The sequence below is a fragment of the Pagrus pagrus genome, assembly GCF_965226575.1.
Source record: "Pagrus pagrus genome assembly, contig: HAP1_SCAFFOLD_60, whole genome shotgun sequence".
NCBI lineage: Eukaryota > Metazoa > Chordata > Actinopteri > Spariformes > Sparidae > Pagrus > Pagrus pagrus.
This window is the reverse complement of record NW_028175403.1, coordinates 206,970-230,897: the sequence shown is the minus strand read 5'-3', so window position 1 is coordinate 230,897 and position 23,928 is coordinate 206,970. Positions and strand designations below refer to the sequence as shown.

The window sequence follows — 23,928 nt, the reverse complement described above, 5'->3', positions numbered from 1 at the left end:
TCCAAGCACGGAGCCTTGAGGAACACCATGACTAACCTTGGTATACAGGGATGACTCATCATTAACATGTACAAACTGAAATCGATCCGATAAATGGGACATAAACCAGTTTAATGCGGGTCCTTTAATGCCAATTAAGTGTTCCAGTCTCTGTAGTAGAATGTGATGATCAATGGTATCAAATGCAGCACTAAGATCTAGTAAGACCAGGACAGAGACAAGTCATTCGTCAGAAGCGATGAGGAGGTCATTTGTAACTTTCACCAGTGCCGTCTCTGTGCTATGATGTGCTCTAAAACCTGATTGAAAATCCTCATATAAACTATTTTTATGAAGAAAGTCACATAGCTGGTTGGCGACCGCTTTCTCAAGGATCTTGGAGAGGAAAGGGAGGTTGGATATAGGTCTATAGTTGGCTAAAGCTTCTGGGTCAAGATTAGGCTTTTTAAGGAGCGGTCTAATTACAGCTAGTTTAAAGGATTGTGGTACGTATCCTGTTAATAGAGACAGGTTGATCATTTCTAGTAGAGATGTGCTAATTAAAGGTAAAGTTTCTTTCAGCAACCTAGTTGGGATGGGGTCTAGGAGACAAGTTGTTGGTCTAGATGAAGAAACCATCGAAGTTAGTTGGTGGAGGTCGATGGGAGAGAAGCAGTCTAAATATAAGTCAGAATTTACAACTGTTTCTGAGGTTCCTGTGTTTAAAGATACAATAGTGCCAGTTGAGGGCAAGCGATGATGGATTTTGTCTCTAATAGTTAAAATTTTATCATTAAAGAAGCTCATGAAGTCATTACTACTGAGCGTTGTAGGAATACATGGTTCAGTAGAGCTGTGACTTTCTGTCAGCCTGGCTACAGTGCTGAAAAGAAACCTGGTGTTGTTTTTGTTTTCCTCTATTAATGACGAGTAATAGCTTGCTCTGGCATTGCGGAGGGCCTTCCTATATATTTTAAGGCTATCTTTCCAGGCTAAGCGGGATTCTTCCAAGTTGGTGGAACGCCATTTCCTTTCAAATTTCCGTGATGTTTGCTTCAATTTGCGGGTATCCGAGTTATACCAGGGTGCTAACCTCCTGTGCTTTATAGGTTTCCTTTTCAGGGGGGCAATAGAGTCCAGTGTTGTTCGCAATGAGCCTGCAGTGCTATCAACAAGATGATCGATTTGTGAGGAACTGAGGTTAGCGGAGGAGTCCTCTATTATATTAAGACATGGCATTGAATTTAGTGCCAGCGGTATAATTTCCTTAAATTTAGCTACAGCACTATCAGATAGACATCTAGTGAAGGAGTTTTTGCCTAATGGTGTGTAGTCCAGTAATAGAACTTCAAAAGTTATTAAGTGATGGTCTGATAAAAGAGGATTCTGTGGAGAAACTGTTAGATTTTCAATCTCGATACCATAAGCTAGAACAAGGTCAAGGGTGTGGTCAAAACAGTGAGTTGGTTTATGTACACACTGAGAGAAGCCAATGGAGTCTAATAATGAGATAAATGCAGTACTAAGGCTATCATTAACGGCATCCACATGAATATTAAAATCACCTACAATAATTACTTTATCTGATTTGAGGACTATACTTGATAAAAACTCAGAGAATTCAGATAAAAACTCTGAGTAAGGACCAGGTGCTCGATACACTACAACAAATAGAACTGGCTGTAAAGTTTTCCACGTTGGATGTGAAAGACTCAGAACAAGGCTTTCAAATGAGTTATAATTTAATTTAGGTTTAGGAATGATTGACAGACTTAAGTCATAAATAGCTGCAACACCACCTCCTCGGCCGGAGCCTCGAGGAATGTGAGTATTAATATGACTGGGTGGAGTGGATTCATTCAGGCTGACATATTCTTCAGGATGCAGCCAAGTTTCAGTAAGACAGAATAAATCAATATTACAGTCTGAAATTAAGTCATTTACTAGTACAGCTTTCGATGACAGGGATCTGATATTTAGGAGTCCGCATTTAATTCTCTTGTCTTGTTTTGAGATTGCAGAGTTGCTGTTAATTTTTATTAGATTTTCATGCACAACTCCTCTTCTGTGGACTTTTGATTTGATTAATTTAATTAATTTAGGTGGTCGGGGGGCAGACACAGTCTCAATGGAGCAACTGATCTAATGGAAGCTCAGAGAAGCGTGTAAGACTGCAGCTCTGCCTCCTGGTCTCAACTCTGGGTTGTCAGGCTGGTTGTTGGCTAATGAAATGGGTTAAATTTCTAGAGATGAGAGCCGCTCCGTCCAAAGTGGGATGGATGCCGTCTCTCCTAATGAGACCAGGTTTTCCCCAGAAAGTCCGCCAATTATCAACAAAGCCCACATCGTTTGCTGGACACCACCTTGACAGCCAGCGGTTGAATGATGACATGCGGCTGAACATGTCATCACTGGTTAGGTTTGGCAGGGGCCCGGAGAAAACTACGGAGTCCGACATTGTTTTGGCATAGCTACACACCGACTCAACATTAATCTATCTTATAGACGTCCTTAAATCAACTAAGAGCAAGATTGCCCTGACAGCTGATGCCTGGACCAGTATTGCCACAGAGGCATATTTTGGCATCACTTGTCACTTTAAGTGATGACTGGGAACTCACTAGCTTCTGCCTCACCACCATGCCACTGGAAGAACGACACACTGGAGTTAACATTGCTGCATGGATTGAGTATGCCATGGCAAGGTTTGAGGTCCCTGCTAGCAAGATTGTGGCTGTTGTCCATGACAATGGCTCCAATGTTGACACAGTGCTGGCTGCAAACATTTTGAAAGAAAAGCATGGGTGGAATTCAGTCCGCTGTGCAGGCCACACTTGGCCACAATAGGTGATCGGTCATGCTCTGAAACATCCTCAGATCACTAAAACACTAGGAGCAGCGAGGTGTCTTGTAGAGCACTTCAAAAGAAGTGAACTAGCCTCAAGCAAGCTGAAGACCAAATAGAAACAAATGGGAATCCCAGAGAAGAAATTTATCCAAGATGTCTCTACTAGGTGGAATAGCACCTTTTACATGGTGACTCGTCTGCTAGAACAGAGATGGCCGCTGACTGCAACATTGTCTAACCCAAACAGTAACACAGAAAGGGAAACAGCATCTCGACCTGAAACCAGACCAGTCGGCCTTGCTTGAGGAACTGGCAAAAGCTCTTCAGGCCTTTGAAAGTGCCACTGTCTACCTGAGTGGTGAAACCTATGCTACCGCCTCTGCCCTGCCTCCTCTGGTCAGAGGGCTTCAGAAGTCCACTCAGACCACCTATGATACAGCTTCTGTTTCTGGCATTCCAGGCAGCTGCTTCACAGGAGACAACTGCACGCTGGTCCAGAGAAGTCACTGTCAAAGATGACAACACAAACACACAGATCATTGCAGCTGCACTGGACCCGCGTTTTCAGAAACTGAACACTGAACCTGGTGTCAGAAATTTCAAAGTAAAGTCCAATCTCTTGCCTTACAGTCCATGCAAGAAGAAACTGCAAAGAGGCAGTGTGCCAGTGAGAATGAGGAAGCCATTACATGTGCTAAGAGAACTTCAAATGGGTCTCTTGATTCACTGTTTGGATGTGACTCCTCAACAGATACTGACAGTGAGACTGCTGAACAGGATGCTCACAACCAAGCTATCACCAACGAGGCAAGATTTATGTGTTTAAATAAGAACAGTTCTTATTAATTAACATTTAACATCAACTGTAACATGCCATACTTTTTCACAAGCCTAATTTTCATCTGTTGTCCCATTGCAGGTACTGATGTACTTTAATCCCCTATCTTGGTGGAAGTCAAATGAAGCAAAATATCCAAGTCTTGCATCATTAGCCTGGTCATTCTTGTGCATTCCTGCCACTTCTACTCCTTCTGAGCGACTGTTCTCAGCTGCTGGGAACATAACCTCCAAGAAGAGAGCCAGCCTCACACCTGAGTATGTTGATATGCTCACATTCCTGCATTGCAATTTGAAGAATTTGTGAATTATACAGTCATTTGTACTGGATTTTTTTTAATTTTATTTACATTTACTAGTTTTATTTGAAATTTTGGACTTGGCAGCACTATTTCAAAAAGGTATAGTTATAGTATAGTAAAGTTATTTGTACATTATGTTTTTGTTATCACAACTTGCACTTTAATGTATTATTTTGTCAATTTATGTTTCATTAAAATAACAATTTAAAAATGCAGTTGTTTCAAAATATTATGTTTTCAAATACATGTTTCATGGGTTTTTAATTTGCTCTGAGAATATGAGGTAAAGTCGAAAATAATTGTGACTAATCGAAAAAATAATCGTTAGATTAGTCGACAACCAAAATAATCGTTAGTTGCAGCCCTAGTGTTGGCCTTGTATGGCTATTTCCTGGGTTAAAATCCCAGGTGGCGTTGTTGACGACACACACTACACATACACACGCTCACACAAACACACACTCAGACCCGCTCTCGCCACAGTGGCATTAGCATTAGCATCTAGCTGCTCAGGTGATGGCTGGGGCCTGTCGCAGCCTGTTTTAGAAGCATCATTTCTCCCTCGGCCTGCCATCATAGAGTGTCCGCAAGTAAAAAAATAAGTTTACCTATAGTAAAAGGCTGCAGTATTAAGGCTTAAAGCTGGCAGAAAAAATACAAAAGTGTAATATAAAAGTGTAAAAAAAAAAAAATATCATTCCAGCGGAGCCTCTGTGAAACGTGTCTTACATCTTCCTCGTTCCACCAGGGGTCCCCCCCACTGTTGAAATTTAACCGCCGCTGCTAAGGAGAGGAGAGGAGGAGAGGGGAGAGTGCATAGAGGGCTGTGTTTTACCTCAGACATTTATTCTATTAATTATTTTGCATTATGGACGTTTCTGAAGGGGCTATGCCCATAATGAGTCTTAGTGTGATCAGCACTCTACAGAAAATATCAGTTGAACAGGCGGTGCTTCAATCTGGTCCAGGACACATGTGCTTACACAGTGCTAAAAGAATGTGGTCACGTGTGGCCAAGACCACCACTGACTGCGGTCTGAGTCATAAAATCCTAAGGCATTCACACCTGTACTTGGAGCTGTCCACTTATGAACAGGCGCTCACAACAAATAATACCAGGCCTGACCAGCTTGTTTGTTTTAGTGCTGCATCACTAGACTAACAAGAAGCTTCTTTCCACAGGCTGTGAGACTCGATTCATCCTCAGCACTCCACCATGAAAAATAGTTTCCATTTTATGACTAATCTAACCAGATAACAGAAATTCTGACCCGATGACCGGCATTAAGAATGATTACAATAACGTAAAGGTAGGATTTTGTAATATTTTGTTTAGGACAGCAACCGATGGTTATTTTCATGCTGGTTGTTTTCTCCATTAATCCTTTGATCGGTAAAAATATTGAGAACTGTGGTCACAGTAAGCCAGAGGCCCAAGTGACACCTTCACAATGTCCAGTCCAAACCTGAACATTATAAATACAATGAAATGATTTAAAGGAAACGCAGCAAATGTCATACCAGCTGTAAAGCGGCAACCACATGATTTTACTGGAAAAATAACTGAAACCACTATCAAAATTGTTATCAATTAATTTTCTGTCAATCAACTGATTAATCAAATATAAGCAATATATGTAAAAACTGATGAATACTTGAATTTATAACAAACCATATTGTATAAGCCCTTCATTTTTGTGCAAAAAAATAATAATTTCCAGTGTAACTGGTAATAACTATAGCTGTCAGATAAATGTAGTGGAGTAAAAAGTGCAATATTTGCTTCTAAGATGTAGTAAAGTGGAACTTTAAAAGTAATATGAAAAGAAAAGGCTAAATTTAAGTACAAGTATCTCAAATTTGTAATTAAATACATTACTTGACTAAATGTACTAGGGTGCCACCAGACTGAGGCGTGCGTTTTTTAAATTTATTTTACACACCCAGATCTACTTATGTTACTCCAAATAAATGAAAATGTTTCAAAATTCACTTTTGGAAGAAGGTTTCCTGGCACCGACTCCAGATGCTCCATCCTCTGCTGATGGTTGTTTGCGTCTCTTGTGTGTTGGTGGGATGTTATCCCCCTCATCAGCTGCAATAGTTTACTCTGCTGATGGTTCTATGAAATACAAAATATTCAGTCAGACATGTGAGAATGACCACAATTACGGCTGGATGGTACAGCAAAAAATTATCCACAGGCAGGTTTAAGGTGGGTCACAGAGGTGGTTCTTTATTCCTCCACCTCAGCAAACAGCATAACACATCAGTACCACCTCCCCCAGGTTGTTAAAATGGCCCCCATTTATAGGGTGTCACAGCTAATGACCCTGGAAGATTCCATCCACAGGGATCCACTGCCTATCAACATGTTTAACCCACCATTTTTATTCCTATATTTACACCACCTTATCAGTAACAAATACACACCCTCATTTGCCTCCCCTAACAACAAAAATACACATCCCACTTTGTCTTTTTTCCTGGGGGAAGCCTTTTGCCTGCACACCCTGAAGACAAACACTGGTGAGTAAACAATACACTTGACTTCTTCACTGCATGCACTTATTGAGCAACACAATACACATTCTTAGCTTAGCTCCTTGTTGAAGGAATTAACACATTTAATATGCACCTTTAACCCTCTGTCCCGCTGCTCTAGGTGGAGCTGCGTGGCCCACACATCACCCACCTGTAAAACCAAGACCCGACCAAGGACAATAAAAAAATAAATAAGGTTCAATAAATACGATAAACATATCCATACAAATGTGCAAAAAACAGTGTTAAAATGTATTGTGCAAATCTCCAATAAAGTGCTGTTGCTCCTCTGCATATGTAGTCACACTCAGTCCATAGTGCGTGGTGCCATGTGTGCAAAGCCTGGTGACGATGTGCTCTTCGTCAGATTTCCTCCTCCCTCTCCCCAAAGAGAACAGTACCTCATTCCTCTGACATTCTGGACAGACAGTCCGCCACCACATTTGACTTCCCTGACCTGTAGTGCACCGTGAAGTCATAGGGCTGCAGGGCCAGGTACCACCTAGCGATGTGCATGTTGGCATCCCTCATGCGATAAAGCCACTGCAAAGACCGATGATCAGTTTCCAGGAAGAAGTGCCGCCCCAGCAGATAATATCTGAGGGTGTCGATGGCCCACTTCATCGCCAAGCACTCCTTTTCCACTGTAGAGTACCTTTGTCTCTCTGTCCAGCAGCTTCCGACTCTCCTTCCACCACCACCTCCTCTCCTTCCACCTCCTGCAGAAACACTGCTCCCAGGCCCACTCCAAAAGTGTCCGTCTGAATGAATGAATGAATGAATGAATGAATGAATGAATCTTTTATTGTCATTATACTGGGTGTACAATGAAACTTTGTTAGACTATTCTCGGTAAAAGACAATTAGTTAGACAATATAAAACATATATTAAAAAAAATTAAAAAACATAAAAGGCACACATGGAGATCAACAGAACAAGACAAGAGCAGCAGTATATATAAAATACAATGTCTGTGCAGCAGAAAGGTATCAGTGCAGCTTCAAATAATGATAATAATAATAATAATAATAATAATAAGTGATAGCAGCAGCATGTATAACATGCGTGTGTATAACAGTGACTGTTATGATAGAAGTGGGATGATGTAGGCAACAGCTCTGGGGTAGAAGCTGTTTCTTAGTCTGTTTGTTTTGGTTCTGATTGTCCTGAACCTTCTGCCAGATGGTAACAGCTCAAACATGGAGTGACCGGGTGTGGGGTGTCTCTAAGGATGCTGAGGGCTTTCTTGTTGAGCCTTTTTGTGTAAATGGTGTCCAGTTCGGGGAGCTTCAACCTGATGACGCGCTGAGCCACCTTCACCACACGATAGAGACTGTAGCGTTCCGCGGCTGTACAGCTGGCGTACCACACTGTGGCGCTGGTGGTCAGGATGGACTCGATGGTGCTTCTGTAGAAGTTGAGGAGTAGTTTGGCCCGCTTCAGTTTCCTCAGGAAAAAGTCTCTGTTGAGCTTTATTGACCAGCTGCATGGTGTTGTTCGTCCATGCCAGCTGGTTCGACAGTGTGACTCCCAGAAACTTCAGCTTTTCTACATCCTTCACCGTCTCCCCATTTATGTGGAGGGGTGCGTACGGTTCCACCTTAGTCCTACAGAAGTCAGCGATCATCTCCTTGGTTTTAGAGGTGTTGAGGATGAGGTCGTTTGCTCCGCACCACTGTATGAGATGATCCACCTCATGCCTGTAAGCTGTCTCATCCTCCTCTGAGATCAAGCCAACTACAGTCGTGTCATCGGCAAACTTAATGACAGTGTCTGAGGGGTAGATGGGGGTGCCTCTATTTTCTGCAGCACCTGTTGCAGGTGCACCATATGCTCCTCCCATGATTGGCTGAAAATAACTACATCATCCAAATATGCAGCCACACAGTCAGATAAATCCCTCAAAACATGGTCCATTAGTCTTTAAAACGTGGCTGGCGCCCCCTGGAGACCAAATGGCATGACCTTAAACAGATACATACCAAATGGTGTTCTGAAAGCTGTCATCTCCTTGGCATCTGGTGCTAAGGCAACCTGCCAGTAGCCCTTGCTGAGGTCCAGTGTGGTGATGTACCGAAAGCTGCACACTGTATTCAGGTATCTGAAATCAATACAAAATCTGAGAGTACCATCTTTCTTTGGGACCAATACAATGGGCCTGCCACTCACTGTTATTCCCAGCTCCAACATCAGCCTAATTTCCTTTTGCAGCAGAGGAATCAACCGCTCAGGAATCCTGTAGCTTTTCTACTGCACTGGGGCATCTCCCTTCAGCCGAATCCTGTGCTGCACCAGTCAGGTGAAAGCTGGTGTCTCCCTGAAGAGTTCTGGGTCAAGCAGGGGCTTCGCCTCTGCCTGCTGGGTGAGAGACAGATGTGACAGGTCCACTTCTGGGCCCTCTGCTGTTGTGGTGGTAGCTGGGAAGAACTTGTCAACAGTATCCTCCTCCTGCACCTCACGGACCAAAAGCTGCTGGTGCACAGGCTCTGAACGCACCTGGACCTCCTCAAGCAGGTTAACATGAAAAGTCTGGTATCTTTTAAACCTGTCCGGCATAAAAAGTTCATGTGTGACCTTACCCGCACGTTTGCTGATTTCATATGGTCCATGCCACTTAGTCAGCAACTTGCTTTCACTGGTTGGCAACAACAACAACAGTACTTTTTGGCCTGGATGAAAGACCCGCTCTCTGGCCTTTTGATCATACCACACCTTCTGGTTTTGTTGAGCCGACTCCATGTGTTCATGTACAAGCGCCATCATCTTCTCCAGTCTCTCCCTCATTTTTACCACATATGCTACCACATTTTCTCCTTCTGGCTTCGAACTCTCCCAGTAATCTTTCAGCAGGTCCAGCGGTCCTCTCACCTGGTGCCCATACAACAGTTCAAACGGAGAGAAGCCCGTAGATGCTTATGGGACCTCTCTGTACGCAAACAGCAGGTATGGCAGCCAGCAGTCCCAATCCGAACCTGTGTGAGACACAAACTTGCGCAGCATGTTTTTCAGTGTCTGGTTATAGCGCTCCATCAGCCCATCCGTCCCACAGTCTGTTAAAATCTCCTTGGGTATGCCTACTCTAGAAAAAAGTTGTAAAAGGCAATCTGCTACTTGTCTAGCTTTGAAAGACCTGAGAGGGAAGGCTTCAGGGTGCCGTGTGGCATAGTCGCACATGACCAAAATGTAAAGGTGGCCTGAGGAACTTTTCTCAAATGGGCCTACAATGTCCATGCCTATCCTCTCAAAAGGTGTATCAATGATGGGCAAAGACTGTAATTGGGTACGTGTAACTCCTCTAGCAGAGGTTAGTTGGCAGGTTTCACAGGAAGCACAGCACTGAGAGACTTGAGTGTACATCCCTGGCCAAACAAAGCAGCTTCCAATCCTGTTCAGAGTTTTCTGGAAAGCCAGGTGACCTGCCCATAGAATTGAATGCCCCATCTCCATAACTCTCTGTCTGAACTGTTGTGGCAGTGCTAAAGTCTCAGTTTTTTCCCCTTTTCTGATAGAGAAGACCCTCCTTCACCATGTAGGTGTCATCATCTAAACAGCTTGGGTTATTTTGTTGAACACCCTCCACATCTGTCACCTTTTCAAACTACTGCTTCAGTGTCACATCTTGTTTTTGCAGTGAGCTCAAATCTGGGGGAAACTCAAAATCAAGCAGTTCTGGTGGTTAAGGAGAGCTTTGTGCTCCTTGTCTAAGTGAACCCTTTAGCTTCTCCCGTCTTCACTGTGCTTGTGACTTGTGAGGTTTAACTGGCCCTGCTTCCCAGTCTACCTCAAAGAAAGGCAGCTCTCTGAGGACTCCCTCTGCACTCTGGTGGTGACACAGGCAATGTGACTGAATCACTCAATGGCTCACTGAAATCGGCTACTGAACTCTGATCCTCCTCACTGCTCCCGTCAGGTTTGCATATTGGCGGGGTCATAAGGTCATAGAGTGTGGGTACATCATCGCCTAGAGCAGCCATTCCTGACCCCAATTGGGGTCGCGAGATGATTTCTGGGGGTCGCCAAATCATTTTGGAAAAATATAAATGCGCAAAATAATGAGCGTCCAACCGGATGTTACAAGGACGACGAGCGGTTGGTCTCAAACAGGCATTTTATTACTCAAAACCAGTTGCATGTCTGCCCTTCTCATTCACACATACAGACACGGCTCTCTCTCTACCCCGCCTCTCACCGTGGGGGGAAATAAAAAAAGAAAAAGAGAGAAAAAAGGCGCGTTGTTGTTTTAGCCACAGCTGCAGCAAGTTTGCTAGCTGGAAAAATGGAGCGATGGCTTAAAAGAAAAAGTGTTCCAGCACAAGACAGTCAGCAGCAGCAGCAGGGGTCCCAAGATCAGCCACCAGAACCACCACCTGAGAAACATATGGCACTGAGAGCTTGAAGCCAGCAAAACTAAAAAGACATTTAGAGACAAAACACAGCAGCTTAACTTATAAGCCAATTGATTTTTTTCAGCGCAGGGAGCAAGAACTAAAAAGGCAAAAAACAGTGGTGAGTGAATATTCTACAGTCCCTGCTAAGGCCCTGGCAGCTTCATATGAGGTCGCATATCTGGTGGCTCAATCGAAAAAGGCTCACACGATTGCGGAGAGTCTCATCCGTCCCGCAGCTGTAGCAATCACAAGAGCAATGCATGGGGAGAAAATATCTAACACTCTTTAACCATTCCCCTGTCAAATGACACCGTGGGGCGCCGCATTCAGGACATAGCAAATGACATTAAAGAGCAACTCATTGACAGAGTGAGGAAGAGCAAATTGATGAATGCACAGATGTGTCAGGAGATGCGCAGCTGCTGGCCTTTGTGAGGTACAGCTACGAGGACATGTTGTTTTGCTCATCAATGGAGGGAACATGCACTGGACGGGACATTTTCAACAAGCTCAACAGTAACATACAAAAAGAGAGACTGAGATGGGAGAGCTGTGTCTCTGTGTGCACAGATGGAGCTGGAGCTATGCAGGGGGCAAGAAAAGGTTTGAGGGCCTGCGTGTTAGAGGTAGCCCCCATGTGAAATTTCTGCACTGTATGATCCACAGGGAAGCACTTGCTGGCAGGTGTCCTCCAAACATCAGTTAAGATTGTCAATTTCATTAAATCACGGCCACTGCAAAGCAGACTCTTTGCCACACTCTGTCATGAAATGGGATCAGACCACGAAGGACTTCTCTTTCACACAGAGGTCAGGTGGCTTTCTCACAGCAAAGTTTTAACGAGGCTCTTTGAACTGCGTGAGGAGGTCCGCATATTTTTATCAGACTGTAGTTCTCCCCTTGCTGACTATCTGACTGACCCAAAGTGGGTCACGAGCCTCGCATATTTAGCCAGCATTTTTGACAAACTAAACAGCTTAAACTTGTCCCTACAAGGCCCAAACACAAATGTCCTTATTCTCTCTGATAAGGTCATGGCATTTAAGAGAAAGCTGAAGTGGTGGGCTGTGCGAGTGCAAGGGGGAAGTGTTGAAATGTTCCCTGAGCTTGATGACTTTATGGAGAGTTACGACATAACCATTCAAACTATGAAAGGAATTATTGCCTCTCACCTCAGAAGCCTGCTTGAAAGTTTCAATAAGTACTTCCCAAATGATGACACGCCGGAAAAGTACGACTGGATATGCCAGCCTTTCACCACCTCCACCGCACATCACCTGCCATCAGAGCTGCAGGACGCCCTGCTAGATCTCTCCTCTGACCGCACGTTACAGACTGCTATCTCGGCATGCGCACTGGAAGAGTCCTGGTTGTCAGTAGCAACAAAGTACGCAGCACTGTCAAAAGCTGCAACCGATGTACTATTTCCATTTGCATCCACATATCTGTGTGAAAAGACCTTTTCTGCACTGACAACAAAATACAGATGAATGACAACAAAATACAGATGAATACTGAAAAACAAATACAGATCACGACTCCTCAGAGTTGAGAGTGATCTTCGCGTGGCCGTGTCTAACATAAAGCCAAGAATGCAGCTGCTCTGTTCAAACAAGAGGCAAACAAAAGGCCCAGCCATCACATTACATAGTGGTTGCAGCTATTTGGCTTTGTGAAGAAAAAAAAAAGAAGACAACGTTTATAGAGTTAGGAGTTTGTTTTAACAAAACTTGTTAAGTTGTTGTTATGACACAATGTTATGACGTTCTTTTTCATGTTTAAGCTCTCAGCAACATAGATGTTTAAAATGAAACATGGGCAGTTTTTCTCCCCAGTGTGTTTTGTTAAGGCTTCCTAATTAGCATGTGCTGGTTATCATTTTATTTCATTAAAAAGAAAAAAAGTTTGCGTTAATTGTTTACATTTTAACCGGCTCAACTACCAGCAATATGATGGGATGTAGCGACCATCGTCGGTCTGTAACTCACGTGAAAAGTCAGACTCTTGTTTGAAAATATTCAAAAGTGTTTCAAAATAAAATGATAAAGAAACTAATAGCTGAAGTGTGATCATAAGTGCTTGTCTGATTTGTAAATTCGACGTAGCCTACGGTGTATTGATTGTGTGTGGGTGGGGTGGGGGGGGGTCAAATCAATTCAAATTTTATTTGTATAGCCCAAATTCACAAATCACAGTTTGCCTCAGAGGGCTTTACAATCTGTACAGAGACGACACCCTCTGTCCTTCGACCCTCGATTCGAGTGGGGAAAAACTTGCCCCCAAAAAAAGGCCCTTTTAACAGGGAAAAAAAAATGCGGAAGAAACCTCAGGGAGAGCCACAGAGGAGGGATCCCTCTCCCAGGACGGACAGACGTGCAATAGATGTCGCATGTACAGAGCAGATCAACGAGATCACAATGTATTCAACTGCGGACAGCAGTGCATATTGAATTGGGGGTCGCGACTTAAAAAGGTTGAGAACCACTGGCCTGGAGTGTATGGCAATGTTGGAGCTAATGCCACAGGCAACATTAAAGTCTGCCCCCCCCCACAGTCAGATAAACTTCAGCTGTAGGATAAACATGCTCATCTCCATGAATACAGCTTATCCGTGATCTGTCTTTACTCCATTTATCTCTGGGGACCAAACCGGACAAAACTACAGTCTGAAAACCTGCAGAGTCAAGTAATGCTATTTCACGCTTTCAATTGATCAGAACTGGGGCTGCATGGCCTGCGTCCCTCACTGTACCCACTGTAGCTGGCCTTGGAGCAGAATAAAGGAAAGATGGTTTAGTGTGGCTCAAAGCTGGGCAAAATGGTTTTCTATGCCCTAAACCATTACAGTGGTAACACCTGACATCGACTTTTAGCATAGCTTGTGGCCTGGGGAGTAAACTGCCCATCACTTGAAAACCATCTACCTCGTGACTTGACCAAGCCCCTGTTTACCCCCAGAGGACTTACTTGAATGGACCTGGTGGTTCTCCCAGCCAAAGGTGGCAGCTCAGCTTCCTTTTCTGGCTGATGTGACGATGCCGGCCAGGCGTGCAGCTTCCTCTGCTGTCTTGGGGTCATGCTCTCTGATCCAGATCTCCAGCTCTGCATGGACCATCCTCAGGAACTGTTCAAGAATAATAGTGTCAACTAGTTCTTTAACTGTTGATTTCTCTGGCTTAACCCATTTGCAAAAAAGGTCTTTTAGATGCACATACAGCTCTCTTGGAGTTTCACCAGGCTCAAACTTGAGGGACCGGAATCTTCTGCAGTAAGTATCAGGTGTAATTTAATATTTTGCCAGAATTGCTGCTTTAACTTTGAATAGAATAGAATAGTCTTTATTGTCATTGTCGAGGCAATGACATTTTGTTGGAGTAGCCTTCCAGCTGCCTTGTACATATAAATAAATATAAAAATATAAAGAAAACAATCAACAATATAACAATAATTAAAATGTGTGCAAAGAAGTCCAAGCCTTAAAGGGACCAGTAGTGCAATGTGTGTGTGTAAGTGTGTGTTGATGGGGGGGGGTTTCAGTGTGGGAGGGGGGTGGAGTTCAGTAGTGTAACAGCTCTGTGGTAAAGGCGTTTTTTAGTCTTGTTGTGGGGGCGCTCAGTGTTCTGTAGCGCCTTCCTGAGGGCAGCGGGGCAAAGAAGCAGTGACCAGGGTGTGTGCTGTCTCTGGTAATTCTCTTAGCCTTCCGGATGCAGCGGGTCTGGAAGATGTCCTCTTGTCTGGGGAGCTTTTTCATATCTTTCAGATTCTTTCATGTCCATCAGAACACAAGCACTGCGGGCTTTGCCGGTGAGCAGAGGGACCAGACGCACAGCCCATCCATCTTTAGGCCAGTGACAAACCTGGGCCATTCTCTCAAATGTTGTTAAGAAATGCTCAATGTCATCATCTGGACATAATGGCAGTAGCTTGAGTTCCCTCTGTCTGACAACCCAACTTGCCTGGCTCATCATTTCATCTGGGTCATCAAAATCACCATAATTTTCATCATTTATTTGTGGGCGCTGACTCTCATCCATAGTGTCCGGCTCTGTTCTTTGTTCTTCTCTCCTCATGTTAACTTGTTGCTGCATTTGGGAGACTTGATACTGCATGCGTCTCCATCGCTGTTCTTGAAGTGAGGACTCTTTCTCTCTTTGCTGGTCTCTCTCCGTTTGTGCTCGCATGAGTGATTTCACCATACCTGCTAATTCATCCAGCTTGTCTTCTGTTTTAGCATCCGTCATGGTGTCTGGAGCACCTGCTCCGCAGGGCCCCTCATCTGGTTCTTCTTGGACATTTTTCTTCCCCTGCCTTGGCATCCTTTGCTGTAACGTGGGCCCCAGCTTCTGACACCACTTGTGAGAATGACCACAATTACGGCTGGATGGTGCAGCAAAAAATGATCTACAGGCAGGTTTAAGGTGGGTCACAGAGGTGGTTCTTTATTCCTCCATCTCAGCAAACAGCATAAACACATCAGTACGACAGCTGGTGTCACAGCTAATGACCCTGGAAGATTCCATCCACAGGGATCCACTGCCTATCAACATGTTTAATCCACCATTTTTATTCCTATATTTACACTACCTAATCAGTAACCTATATACACACCCTCATTTGCCTCCCCTAACAAAAAAAATACACATCCCACTTCATATTACATTTACTAAAATACAATACACACATCCACCACCCCCACACCAATTTACGCTTGGTTACCTTTTTACTGGGGGAAGCCTTTTGACTGCACACCCTGAAGACAAGACTGGTGAGTACACAACACACTTGACTTCTTCACTGCATGCACTTATTGAGCAACACAATACAAATTCTTAGCTTAGCTCCTTGTTGAAGCAATTAACAATTATTATGCACTGTTAACCCTCTGTCCCTCTGCTCTAGGTGGAGCTGCGTGGCACACACAGCACCCACCTGCAATACCAAGACCCGACCAAGGACAATAAACGTTCAATAAATACGATAAACATATCCATACAAATGTGCAAAAAATAGTGTTAAAATGTATTGTGCAAATCTCCAATAAAGTGCTGGTGCTCCTCTTAAAGTGTCTGTGCAATTATTAAACTGTAGTCACACTCAGTCCAAAGTGCGTGGTGCCATGTGTGCAAAGCAAGGTGACGATGTCCTCTTCGTCACAAGACAATACTTCAATTGTGCTGTAACAATGCGGACCATAAAAAAAAAAATTGTGTCAAAACATTTCAGTGCTATGAAAGATTCAAGTTTTAAAATTCTGTATTTGCATTCATCATTTGCAAATGCATTTGAATGTTGTAGAACTGATTTACAATCAACTTCTTCACTGTCACTGAATTACATCCAGTATTTACCTGAAAAAAGGCTCAATTAACCAATCTTTTAAACACTGTTTAATCTATTGAAGCTCACAGGGACTCAAGCTCTTATTTAGTCTGACGTGTTAATGTTGCTTACAAAAGGCATGTACATGTACATGCTGCACTGACTTTGGTTTATTACCGCAATACATCAATTTCGCCACCATATCAGACTGGGCAAGACTGGCCTGTAAATGTATATAAGTAAAGCTTACAGAGCTTTTTATGATTAAAAAGCACTATAACATTTGAATTTCTCAACTAATTTCAATGAGCCATTTTTATATTCAATGGTTTATTACTATTTTTTTACTACTCTCAAAACCAGTTGAGAAATTACAATGCTATAGCACTTTTCACCCAGAAAAACCACAGTTCCCTTGTTTATTTGTATTCGTGCACAGGCGAGTCTTTGCCAGGTCAAATATGGCGGCGACGTTGAGGTACAATCCAGCAGCCAATGCAGTGTCTATATTTCTATATTTTTGGTTGAAGTGGTGGGCGTAGTATTCTGATCTTTTACTTTACCTATACTTAAAGTAAAATAAATAATATCACACTTACAAGGAAATATCTTTCACTGCAAATGTTACTGAAGAATTTAAGCAGAATTGGGATAATGTAATTCAAATATTTTCAGTAAAAGTAATGGTTGCAGTAAACTATACCAGGTTGTGACTGTTTTATTCTACCTGATCAGCAACAATGCCTCTGCACCCCCAAACTCAGGGTTGAAAAGATGGAAGGAATCTTTTGTTTATTTTCAAACGCTTTTCATCTACTGATCTTGTGTAAAAATTCACCTTTGCAAGAAGGTCTTACAGCACCATCTCCAGAATATGCGCCATCCTCTGCTGATGGTTGTTTGCGTCTCTTGCGTGTTAGTGGGATGTTATCCCCCTCATTACCTGCAACATTATTTTCTGCTGAAATACATAATTTAGTCAGATATGTTCTTCAGTTGTGCTGTAACAATGCTGACCATAAAGTGTCAAAACACTTCAGTGCCATAAAAGATTAAAGTTTTAAAATTCTATATTTGTGTTAATTTGCAAATGTATTTGAACGTTGTGAGGAAATGTACCATAAAAGACGTCATCTTGAATATGAGACAAAAATAAATGGTACAACAACCTACTTAAAAACTAAATAAAAAATACCATCAATAGAAGGTGAATGGTTTCCTTCCTCTCTGCACCCATCTTTATCAACACTACCCAGAACTTTGTCTGCAGGAGACATACCAAGCTTATAAATCTGGTCAAACAAAAAGAATGGTAGACAAAGGAGAATGGAAATCAAACATACTATTTGGATCAATTGTGATTTCATTCAAATTCTTGTCATGGAACTCGACCAATCTTTCCTGCTCAAGTGCCATAAAAACTTTGCTGATCTTCGCGAGTTGCAGCGTCTTCTCAGCGAGTCGATAGAACTCACGATGTAGTCTGATGTCGTGGAAAGTTGGCCAGTTGGTCCATCTCCGTGTCTGTCTTGTTCAGGACTGTTGAAAGGGTCGCAGAATGCTTTCACAGTTTGGTTGATGTCAATGCCTTGGGACACTTTGCACCACACGCATTTGCAAAGCCACGAATGCAGTCTGAACCATGGAAGTGTGACATAGCTGCAGGTCTCGCAAACATGTAACAATTGTCTTTAAGAACCCCTCAAGCCTCTCAAGGATGTCTAATGCACAGAGCATTTTTTAAGTCAGAAGAATTGGAACTGGTCTGCCTCGCTTTCCTCTGATGATAATCGTTGAGAAATGTCTGAGGTGGAAAAAAGCTCTGCAGACAGTGCCCAGTTCAAATCCTCATGGGGCTCAGATGTGTCCCTTGACAAAAATGCATCCTTCCCTGCATCTGTTGAATAGCAGGGTTTGTTTTAAACAGACCTTTGCCAGATCTATCCAGGCCTTTGTAGAAAGGACGTTCGGACAGCGCACCACTGCATTCACCTTGGAAGTCATTTAGAAACCGATGCGTTTTTTGAATTTCTTCAGTAAAGGGAATTACAGTTGGTGCATTCCACTTGGCTTCAACAATGTTCCTCAGTGCTGTTGCAGAAACCATTGCATTCCACTTTTCACTGTGCACTTGCTGGAATTCTGTGGCATGCTTCACAAGTTCCTGATCATTGGATATTAGCGCCTGAGCTTTGATGAGCTTACTGACTTTTACCAGAGAGTTTCCAAGTTTAGTTGCAAGTAACGGAATGGCAAAAGTGTTTGTGCTGCTCTCATAGCCGCATGTCACTTTGACAGCTCTGACCAACTCTAGGTATAATTAATAAAATCCTCCATCTTTGTTATTGTAAATTGTGTAATGTAAATATGTAAATTTCCTGGCATTAGCCAGCAGTCGTCCCAGTTCACACATTTTTTCTCAAGTGCACTGTTGATTTTTTGCTGTCATCCCACCTTTATTGAGCATGTGCTCTCCAAACTCACGCGGCCATTTTTTTGTAATTTCTTTGAAAGGACTGGGATTCATAGCACTGAAAACTTCCCACAAGTGCCTGTTCATATGCAAAAGCACAAGACCTGTGTATGTACACAGAGCCTGAACACGGTTCTTTCCGGGCTTTGGTTTGATTGACCCAGGCTTGAGTTTACAAATTTGCACATGTCGCCACAGAACCTCTCTTGTAAAGAGTCCTTGGCAGTACGCACAGCTCATGATATCAGTTGCCTGCACTTCTTTTGGTGGCTGTTTCAATGGGACAAGTTGCCCCTTCCCTGACTCCATGACAGCAGCATTATGAACATAGTTGCCTCTGTGACGAATATATTCTAGCTGTTGTTTTCTCTCTTTGGATCCCTTTGGAAAGCTAAGAGCTCTTGACACATCCATTTTATCTTGGTGTGCACTTTCAAGATGCCTTGCAATTTTGGCATATGGCTTACTGCAATAGACACAGAAGTGTCTCTTATTGTAGACTCTTTTGCCATTTTTTTTTGGAAAGCACCAACAACTACGCTGCCATTGGGGTCCTGACTTGAGCAGGGTTCTTCTTCAATAGTGGTGACAGATGTGATGTAGTTGATGTCCAAGTCAGGTGTTGTGCCGTCACATATGGTGGGACTCTCCATACCGCAGTCATCCAGTAAAACATAAAGAAAGTATTTTCTTTGTTTGGGATCATGGCTTTCATCACTGTCTTAAGGGGGGGGGTGGATACGGTACGGCACAGTGTCGCTGCACACAGTCTGTTAATCCGTGAGAGCGCGCGCACACACACAGCCTTATGGTACATGTATGTATAATGTGTGATGTGGTTAACACGGTTAAGTCCACTTCTGTGTGGCCCTATGAGCCTATCATGCCACTACAGCTGCAGAATGGTTTAAGCTACAGATTCTGTAGAGAACAACATCAGACCTTATAGAGCAGAAGTGTATTTTCTGTTAAGATTGGTTTCATTTCTTATCAGCAGCAATACACATGAGTTAGTTGGCTGACAGGAGGAGCAGGCATAGTGCTGCAGTTATGCAAAAAGATGAAGTCAAATACAGAGATGATCTGTTAATGTGTCATACTGGATTGGATTTAGGTTTCATAATGCAAAGACCTGATGTTTAGACTTGTGAGAAATTAAATAGTTTTCCATTGAGTAAGAAATATACTGTAAACACCATATCAGGATGTGAGAGCAAAAGGGGAGAAACCCCTTTTGCCGTAAGTGTCAGAGTCAGACGAGAGACAATTGCCTCTCGTCTGGGGTGTTACAGGAAGATAGATGGTAGATGAAATTTACATTCTAATGAAGTATCAAAAGGGTCACTGTCCTGGGAAAGAGACGATCCACCAAACATCAAGGGGTCATTGTTCTGGGAAGAAATGTTGTAACCCCCCACTCTGTTTTGTGTTTAAGTCAGAAACATTTGGAAGACGGGAGAGAACACTTCAGGTCTTCGCTCCATGCTGCATGTATTAAAGAGATCCGATTCATCACGCTGAGTCTACAATTCTTCTGAGATTTAGCAACTCTCAACCTCACAAAGGAGAATTTCCCTTACAGACTGTACACTTAATTTTCATATCACTTGCAAGACAGTTGGTTGTGGTTGAATATGAACAGATGTCTTACAGATGTCTCTTTCCCTATTTTGCAGGTACTTGGAGTACAAAGCAGGACCTGCATCACTGGCAATGGCAGACACCACACAGCAGACAATACCTTCCTTTGCACAAAGAATCCACTTATATGCCCATTCATCCAGGCAACAGGCCATTACACAAGCCATCCTCCAGGACCATGTCATTGGATGCTCTCTGCCCCTGTCTCTAGTAGAAAATCCAAATTTTAGACACTTTCTTTCTGTCATAGACTGCAAATACACTCCTGTGTCTAGGACCAGCTTGACAGAGAAGCAGATACCTTATCTAGTCAGTAAGGTTAAGGATGACATCATCAAAGCGGTGGAAGCTCAGGCAAGTGTTGCGCTTACAACCGACCTCTGGTCTGACAGGAGGCTTCACTCCTTCCTTGGGGTTACTGCGCATATTGCCTGCGAAGACAAGGACTCCTACAGTTAAAAATCCTTTCTGCTGGATTGTCGGCATTTCACAGGGAAGCACTGTGGTGAACGAATTGTAGTGAGCAGGTTTGGATATGTAATGAGCGCGCATGCGCGAGTGTTCAGATAGGAAGTGATGCTTCAGTAAAGAGTCAACTACACGTCTTGGTCTCTGGTCCGTTTGTTGTATTACGAGGTACAAATAAGTACAAGACATGGTGTCAGAAGTGACCGTCCTCGCCTCTGATAAGAAAGCAACTACCCGACGCAAGTAAACGGAAGGTTCGTTGCAGTTTACCGACGGGAAGAGAACTTTTCGCCAACTCCAGTGAAGTGAGTGAACTAGCAGAGCTAACGTGAAGCTACGTTGACACAACATCGGTCAATGATACAGAGGGGAGCCTTCGGAAAGTAAAACAGAATGGATTCTCTATTTTCGATTAGTCCACCAGAAGCATTTGACTTCGGAGACTTTGGTAGTTGGCCACATTGGAGCCGACGCTTTGAAAGATTCCGCATAGCAGCAGGACTTAATCAAAAAAGTCAAGAGTATCAAGGGAACTCCCTAGTGTACACTATGGGAGATATGGCGGATGATGTTCTGAACACGTTAGCACTGTCGGATGGGGACAAGAAAAACTATGACAAAGTAAAAGAAGCGTTTGACAAGCATTTCATTTGCAAGCATAACGTTATCTACGAGAGAGCTAAATTCAACAAACGTCGCCAGGAGCCCGGAGAAACGGCAGAAGCGTTTATTACAGCTGTGCATAAAATGGCTGAGCATTGCCAGTATGGAGTTCTCAAAGATGAGATGATCAGAGACCGCCTTGTCGTAGGTATCAAAGACCACGCACTTTCAGAGAAATTACAGCTAGATTCTGAGCTAACTCTTGTGAAAGCTACGACGAAAATCCGACAAAGTGAGGAAATTAAAAAGCAACAGCCTGTATTAAGAAGTAGCACTGATGCCACTGAGGCAAACATGGATGCAGTTGGATTCAAGTTCAAACAGAAATTCTCCCCACATGGGAAGAGTGGCTTTAAGCCGAAGGAAAGAACAGTGCAAAATTATGCAAATGATAAATGTGGCAGATGTGGAAGGATACATGAAAACTCATTCAATGCATGTTCCGCCCGCACTGCTGAGTGCAAGAAATGTAAGAAAAAGGGACATTTCGCCGCTGTCTGTAAAACTAAAATGAGAATGGAGGAAATTAAAGAAAGTGACTTGGATGAGAGAGTTGAGTCATTGTTCCTGGGCACAGTGAATTGTACAAAATCCGACACATGTTGGCAGAAGTCAGTTGCAGTGAATGGCCAGCAGATGGTGTTCAAGTTGGACACGGGCGCCGCAGTGACAGCTATCCCAGCACGCTTGTACTCAAAAAAGCTACACGGGGGGCTGTTACCGACAACCAAAAGACTGTGTGGACCAAGCAACGCTCCCATAGAGGTGAACGGACATTTTACTGCAGAGATTAGCCATAATGGAACTGTAGCAAAGCAGCAGGTGTACGTTGTGCCAGGTTTAGTGACTCCTTTGCTGGGATTACCTGCTATACAAGACCTTGACCTGCTCAATCCAGTACAGGCTATCACAACAGCGGAAACAAGCTACAAAGAACAATATCCCAGAGTTTTCACTGGCTTAGGTAAGCTACAGGGAGAATACAAAATTAAACTAAAAGACAATGCCTCTCCCTTTGCCCTCGCTGTGCCACGTCGCGTGCCATTGCCATTAAGGGGAAAAGTCCAAGAAGAGTTAAAAAGGATGGAGGAAATGGGTGTTATTTCTCCCATAGAGGAAGCTACAGAGTGGTGCTCAGGTATGGTTGTAGTACCAAAACCAAATGGAAAAATTAGAATATGCGTTGACCTAACCCGCCTGAATGAAAATGTGTGCAGGGAGCGACATATTCTTCCAGCAGTTGATGAAACACTAGCTAAACTAGCCGGAGCTAGAATTTTTTCCAAACTGGACGCCACTGCTGGTTTTTGGCAGGTGCCTTTGCACAGAGCTTCAGCCCCACTCACCACCTTCATCACGCCCTTTGGTCGTTATTGCTTTAATCGTCTCCCTTTTGGTATATCGTCGGCCCCTGAGCACTTCCAGAAGAGATTGACGCAACTGCTGGACGGCCTGGAGGGAACCTTATGTCATGCAGATGACATCCTGATTTTCGGTGCCACCCCCACAGAACATGATGAGAGAGTGCATAAAGTGTTGCAAAGACTGCAGCAGCATGGCCTCACTCTAAATGACAAATGTCAGTTTGCCGTGAAGCAGGTCAAATTTCTTGGACATGTTGTGAGTGCAGAAGGCACACATGCAGATCCAGAGAAGATCAGAGCGATTAGGGAGATGCCACCACCGACAGACGTGTCCGATGTGAAGCGCTTCATGGGAATGGTCAACTATGTGGGAAAGTTCTCACCTAACATTGCAGAGCTCACAGGACCTATTAGAGAACTCCTGAAAGCAGAAAACATGTGGATGTGGGGAGCAGCGCAGCAGAGTGCATTTGATAGAGTGAAAGACGAGCTCAGTTCATCTGCTGTCCTTGCCCAGTACAGCCCAGACAAACCGACAAGAGTGTCAGCAGACGCCTCTTCGTATGGGTTAGGAGGGGTGCTGTCTCAGCTTCAAGACTCAGGAGATTGGAGGTCAGTGGCTTTCATATCCCGCAGTATGACTGAGACAGAGCGCAGATATGCCCAAATTGAGAAGGAGGCCCTTGCAGTCACCTGGGCTTGCGAAAGATTTCAGACTTACCTCCTGGGTCTGCACTTTGTGATGCGAACAGATCACAAACCGTTGATCAGTCTCCTCAGCTCAAGGCCGCTTGATGACGTCCCACCTCGCATCATGCGATTTAGGTTACGACTTATGCGTTTTTCCTACACGATCATACACGTACCAGGAAAAAACCTAGTGGCAGCCGACGCTTTATCAAGAGCGCCACTACAGTCGACAGCAACAGAGGATGACCTTGTGCTTCAGAATGACGTGAACGCTCATATCCAGGAGGTCATTCAGCAGCTCCCAGCCTCACCTGAGAAGTTGCTACAAATAAGGAGAGCTCAGGAGGAAGACCCCGTGTGTAAGCAGCTGTCCTCCCTGATCCACACAGGGTGGGAAAGAAACAGTTCGGC

At 43.7% G+C, this 23,928-nt stretch overlaps 1 protein-coding gene across 10 annotated transcripts in view; it reads right to left on the bottom strand.

Annotated features, from left to right (window-relative positions):
- Window positions 1–1,226: 1,226 nt before the first annotated feature.
- The window catches only part of LOC311253883 (uncharacterized protein), a 34,856-nt gene continuing 12,154 nt past the window's right edge, over window positions 1,227–23,928 (bottom strand). Inside the window, exons 4-8 of one of the 10 annotated variants that reach the window (XR_014622004.1) lie at window positions 17,057–17,179; window positions 13,867–14,023; window positions 6,968–7,271; window positions 5,960–6,661; window positions 1,231–3,333 (exon numbers count right to left, since the gene is read on the bottom strand). Coding sequence is in view for 4 of the 10 variants with exons in the window: in XM_084384349.1 (XP_084240475.1) it covers window positions 6,913–7,271; window positions 8,494–8,612 (478 nt within the window). In the remaining 6 variants the exon portion in view is untranslated. Of the gene's footprint in view, window positions 6,662–6,719; window positions 7,272–8,493; window positions 8,613–13,866; window positions 14,024–17,056; window positions 17,180–23,928 lie in introns of those variants that run through there. The other 9 variants (XM_084384351.1, XR_014622000.1, XR_014622001.1 and 6 more) reach the window with 9 other exon arrangements.